Here is a 6,000-nt window from a genome sequence, read left to right as displayed (position 1 = left end):
AGGAGCGGGAGCGGCCCTTCCCCGCCGCCGGGGAGAGGCCGGAGCGGGGCGGGGAGGGGTGGGTGGCCGAGGTCCGGCCCATGGACCGTTCGGGCCTGAGGCGGAGCCCGCGGAAGGAGCTGCTCGGCCCCGGCGCGGCCGTGAGGGGCGGGAGGCGGCGCGGGGCGCGGGCGGTGCGGCGCGGCTGAGCGCGGCGCCCCGGGCCTTTGCGCGCCGCCGTTCGCCGGCTTCGCCGCCGCCCGAGCGGCCCGGCCCTGCCGTGCCCTGCGCCCGCCGCCGCGGCACCATGTCGGCCAAGGTGCGGCTGAAGCGGCTGGAGCAGCTGGTGCTGGACGGGCCGCAGCGGCACGACAGCGTGCTGAGCGTGGAGACCCTGCTCGACCTCCTGGTCGGCGTCTACGCCGAGTGCAGCCGCGACTCGCCGCTCCGCCGCGACCGATACGTCTCCGACTTCCTCGAGTGGGGTGAGCCCGGGTGGGAGGACGGGGACGGACGGGGGAGGGGGGGCGGGGACGGGGCCCGGCCGGGGACGTGAGGGGGAAGGGACGGGGCCCGGGTAGCGGGGTGGGGGTTGTGTGGGATCCCCGCTGCCCTGATTCCCGGGCGAGGGGCGGCGAGCTGGCCCGGGAGGGCGGCCCGGCCCGGCCCCGGGAGTGCGCTCCCCGCCGCCGCTGCTCCCGTCTGCGGCCGGGCCGGGCGGGGTGAGGAGACGCCGCCCCTGGATGCGGAGCCTCCCTGGGGAACACCCCCGCCGCCAGCCGGGCCTTGACCCCTGCAGGTCTCCTCCCAGCCCCGCTCGGTCCCAAGCGAACCGCTTGGCAGCCGGCAGCAGAAACAGCACCGGAGTGTCCTTGGCCTGAAACCCTGCTCGGCTTAACCCGAAATGTCAGGCTAATCCGGTGCTCCTCGGAGGGTTTCCTACCTGGGGGAGGGGAGGAGGGGGAGAGCAGCAGGCCCCGGCTTTGAAATACTGCTCTTGTGCCAGATTTGTTGCCGTTAGAGAGGGCATGTGTGTGTCTTGAAGGAACAGCGGTTGCCGTTCATCGTGCAGTCTTTTTAATTTGGGCATGCCCCCGAAGGACAGAGCAATTCTAGGCAGCCTTTGTAACAGCTTTGTTTAATGGTTTCCTACTGTTAAGCAGCCTGATAATGAGAAACCTCCAGTATTCCGGAGCATGCTGACAAAAGAAAACGTGGATACTAGTGATAATGCTTAGGATAAAAGTTTTCTATCCAGTGTTGATTAGTTAAGACCACTGACTACAGGTATGTGATAGTAGAGATCCTTCCCTGCTGCATGCCTAAATGAATTTATGTTAAAATGGCCATGGTGGCTGACTGGTTTATTCAGCTGAGTAAGTTATGAATAATAATGTATGACGAAGGTGACTTAACTTCTCCGTGGAATAAGAATTGGAGGGGAGGGAGGAGAGATCATTGCTCACGAATATATTGTCCCATTTATCAGCTGTTCCATGCATGTACAGTTAATTAGGCTTTTAAAGAGCCCTCTTAAAAAAAAAAAACAAAACAAAGGATTTCCTAAGGGAGAGGGAGGGGCCGATTTACTTCAGTAAATGCAAATGTGTGTCTTTAGCACTACAGACCAGAGCACTAAAATGTAGGGACAGCTGGTTCTCCTTAATTTCTGTGGGGACCACCACTCTTTGTCATACACTAACAAACTAAGAGGATTCACTTCCTGGACTCTTCTATTGACGTCAGTAATGCGATTGCCAACTGAATAATTAACTACTTTATCACATCTGCCCCGCAAGGCTGCAGCCTGGGGAACATTGATTATTTGTTTTGTAGTGGGAGCTTTGTACGTCTTCTGCAAAGTGCAATCTGGTTTTATACTCTTGTTTTCAAGCTGATGGCTTGAATGAGTGAGCACCTACAAACTGTTAAATGTGATAGATCAGACTACGAAGGTACTTTGAGCACTGAAGTTGAGGAAAGGATTTGAGGCAGGCCAAAGAATGATATGTTTTTTCTATAGCACTGCTGGTGGTTGTGTCTTACTGATTGATCCCTGCGTTGTCATTTTCTGTGCGATGGAGAGGCCGATTATCCAATTGTTTATATAATCACTTCTTTTAATTCTATTTATTGTGTTCACTGAATGTGAAAAGGTTACTGACTTGATGAAAAGTATAGCTCGCAATAAAAACAGTGTGTAGTTCTTACTGCAGTGTGGGATTACCCTAGTATAACAAAGTGCCTATTCAATAAATAATTGAAATGTATGTGAGCTACCATCTGGTGCTGCAGAGTAGGGATAAAAGTTTATAATCCAGGCCCTTGATGGTAAGGGGATGGGCCTAAATCTGGACTGCTGTATATTTGTGTTCCATCAGCAAGGAATACCCTTAAAACCAATTACAGTTGATACTGTGTGTTCCTCCCTTTCCTCTAAGCTGTTAAAAACAGATAAATGCCAACAACGAGACACCTTTTATCTGTGTCCTAATGCCCTCGCAGTATGTTTTCACTGACAAGGAACTTGTTTCTGCCTCCAGTTAATAAGGGAAATATCATGCCAAACACGCTAATCTTCCTCATGTCATGATGTGCAGTCTTAATTACAGCCTGAGTCTCTGTTAGAAGATATTCTGGATTGATGTGCACAGGTTTTGTGTGCTGTTATGTGTCTGTAGAAGCATGAGAGTGTAGTTAAATATTTGGGATATACTTTGAAGATTGGTGTTTCTTTATCAACTGGAGACAGAAGGAATTTCCTTCTGACAAAATGGAGACTTATCACTGACAATGGAAATAAGCGGCATAGGTATTAAGGTTAAATTAAACCGAGCTATATAGCAAGCATTTCTTTACTATTTTGGATTTAAAACTGGGTGTGAGGTATCACACACGTAAAATTCCCTTAAAATGATTCAGCGTGGCTAATGGAGTTGCTTGCACTCTTAATTACCAAGAGAAAATACAGTTCAGGCGTGGTAGTTGAGGCAGAGTTTTTTCCTGGCTGTGGGGTGCAGAGGAGATGCTGAGTTGCGTGGTGTAGCTGCTGGATCTGGATCTCTCTGCTCTCTGACAGCAGCATGATGCTGCTCGTATTCTGGAGCTGATGTTTGTGGGAGAAGGGAAGTGGGGAGTCCAGAAAACTAAGTCCCATGTCTATCCTGGGAGACTTATGCCAACTTCTTCCTATTCAACACATGTAGAAGCCTCGTACCTCACCTGCAGAGGCGGTGAGCCCAAATGGTGGATCTCATTGCTTCTGTCCTATAAATCCTACTGCTGCTTCCTGGCAGTCCTGCCACAGGCTTATTTCTTCAAAATCTTCTTCCTATTTGCTAACCATAGAAGAGCGTAGGGTGTGGCGGTTCGCCTTGAGGCAGCTTGTGGCTTCCATCGCTTTAGAAATGTTGTAAGAATCTGCCATTTTAACCTTGGCAATCGTAGCTTTCCCATGGTGAATGGAGCTTTCAAACAGACTATATTTTTTCCCTATACTGGAAGTATAATACATATATCTTTATGCCAGGTATCTTTGGAGAAGAGCTAGCTGAGCTGCAAATGAGTTCAAAAGTCCTTTTCTCCTAGTTATTTTTATTTATAACTCCTATTGAATAAGGTCTCACCCACTTGGTTATCACTGTATTGTTTATATAATAGATATTGAAATAATGCTCAGTATTCTTAGTGGGAATTGAATCCAAGTCTGTTAGATAGCAGACCCATGTCTACATGTTCAGAAAGAATTTCCCAAATCTGTGCTTAGTGTCTTTTGAACTGTTGCTACTTCTGCTGCTCTTAGAGTGAGAAATAGTGAGGAGTCCTGTTTATTCTAGTTATACTTGCTCATTCCTCTCTGAAAGTCGTCAGTGAAACCGGACTGCTGCAACCCTTGTTCATCTGAGGCCAAATTGCTTGACCATCTCTGCTCATCGTTCTGGTTGTCAGGAGAGCAACCTAGCTGACATCTGGGGAGATGCTGGAACTGGACAGTCCTGGACCCTAGAAAGCCTGTAAAACAGTCTGCATGGCCCTGGAAGTCTGTGGAGGTACTTCCCTTGGTAAGGCTGACCTAGGCCACTAGTGAAGACTACCTAAAGCTATCAGCAAGCACAGAGGAGGCTACGTGGCCTTTGGACTAAGCCAATGGATTATGGTGCACACCAGTGCTTGGGTGCTGTGGGGTGGTATTGTCCATGCACTGCAGAGGGACCTCCCAAGAGACTCTTCCTGCAAAAAATGTGTGCTGTCCCTTGTTTCATGTGACAAGGAGAGACGTACAGGAGTGCTGGAGCAGCATGGCTGCAGCTCAGGTGTCCGTGCATCACGTCTCCTTTGGCTTACAGGTACAGTGTGGAGCCCCTTGTTCTGTCATACTGAGGGATCCAAATCTTTCATAATCCTGTGCTAGAATGGCTGCTCACAGGGCACCTTGCTGGCTGGCAGCACATTCATGCTCATCTGACATCACCTTGTTTTTCAGGAGTTATCTTAGTTGGCTGTGGCTGGTGCTTACTGCCCCTTACTTCCAGTCAGCAGGGACTGGCGCAACCGGCTGCTCCGTTTTTGAACAGCTACTTGGCACAGTTTGCAGCCAGTAGGCAAGCATGTTCAGAGAAGAGTCTAACAGGAATAGGCTTTATTTGTATTCAAAATGCTCTTGGTGCTGCATAGACTCTCTTGCTCCAGCCTTTGTTTCCTCTGACCCTGTTTTGTACTGCTGGCATGCTACAGAGGGCAAGATGGCACATGTCCCCATATAGTTCATTCAGTGTTGTCTCACTCCTGGACTATGTACTGGCTAGTCCTCTCTGTGAGAACACCTCAAAACCAATGTCAGTGTAGTTTAGACTGATCTGAAATGTGGGCTTTTTTTTTCTTGAAGCAGGTGCATGGGATACTTCTGTGGACTATTTCTCCTGATGTGTTATGAGCTGTCTGTTTTAATGCTGACTTATTTTCTGCGTTCTCAGTTTGTGCAAGGTCTGCTACCCAGCTAGACTGGTGTTCTGCTTTTGGATGGGGGTGGTGGGTTTTTTTGTTTGGGTGTTTGTTTTTATTTTTCCTGAGAGGAACTTACTTTAAGGGGGCTGAAGCTGTGGGGAGAAGAAAGAAGATTGCAGATGATTAGCACAAGTAGGCCGGCTGGGCACCTGCTGCTGAGCCCTTGAAGAGAGTCTGGCATAATAGGCAGTGGATGCTGGTGTAGTAGCAGCAATATATTCCCAGTCTGGGCTAGAGGAGGGAAAAATGTGCATGCAGAGTGCTCAAAGCAACCTCTCTAGCCTAGGCTTGAGCTGCCACTTTTGGGTATATATCTGTTACACTTGAGGCTGGACCATAGATTGGAAAAATCATGCAGGGAAAGTTCACCTGAAAGGGTTGTTGTCATGCTGCTGGTGGTGCAGTGATTCGCAACTTTGGGTTGCTGTCAGGACTGGTGCTTCAAGTTTGGATCTTGCTGTTGGGGGGCTCTCTGAACTTTGCAAGTCTACTCCCAGACCTACTTTCTCCTCCTTCCAGCTCTACTTAAAGAGGCACCTTAACCTTTCAAATAAAAAAAAAAATCTAATGAGGGAAGGGAGAACCTTGCAGGGTGGCCTTTCTGTCAGAAGAGTGTAGAGCCTGTTCTCTCAGCCTGAAAGCAGTTGTATTCAGACGTGTAGATGCGGACCTGAGAAAAGGTCTTCCCAGCCTGCATTAGAGCATCTTCAAAACTAGCTGCAGGGTAGACCTAGTCCTCTGACTGTCACAGGCACTGATGTACTAGAAAAAGTGCTAGGTAAGGGTGGGGGCACGATGTGTGGCTGAGTGTGCTGCTAGTATAGGAGGCAGAAACTACCCTTAAGTATTTTTGGGACGACCTTAGAGTTGTCAGACTTTGAGGGTTGCTTATGAGGATCTTTTATTTGGCCTTTTTGGGTTACACCAGGAAAAACTGTCGTTTGATAACGTCGTATCTCTTGCCTTGAGGGCTTAAATTCCTCTCTTCTTTCCCTTTAGCCCTCCTCCTCCCTCCCC

At 49.3% G+C, this 6,000-nt stretch overlaps 1 protein-coding gene across 6 annotated transcripts in view; it reads left to right on the top strand.

The window, feature by feature from the left end:
* Positions 1–249: 249 nt before the first annotated feature.
* CDC42BPB (CDC42 binding protein kinase beta) overlaps positions 250–6,000 on the top strand; it is a 99,958-nt gene continuing 94,207 nt past the window's right edge. For all 6 annotated transcript variants that reach the window (XM_050898330.1, XM_050898329.1, XM_050898325.1 and 3 more), the window contains exon 1: positions 250–464. In XM_050898330.1, coding sequence (XP_050754287.1) covers positions 287–464 — 178 coding nt within the window. In that variant the 5' untranslated portion in view covers positions 250–286. The remainder of the gene's footprint in view (positions 465–6,000) is intronic.

This window comes from Gymnogyps californianus, chromosome 5, assembly GCF_018139145.2.
Source record: "Gymnogyps californianus isolate 813 chromosome 5, ASM1813914v2, whole genome shotgun sequence".
Lineage (NCBI taxonomy): Eukaryota > Metazoa > Chordata > Aves > Accipitriformes > Cathartidae > Gymnogyps > Gymnogyps californianus.
This window is presented reverse-complemented; position numbering and strand designations above follow the sequence as displayed.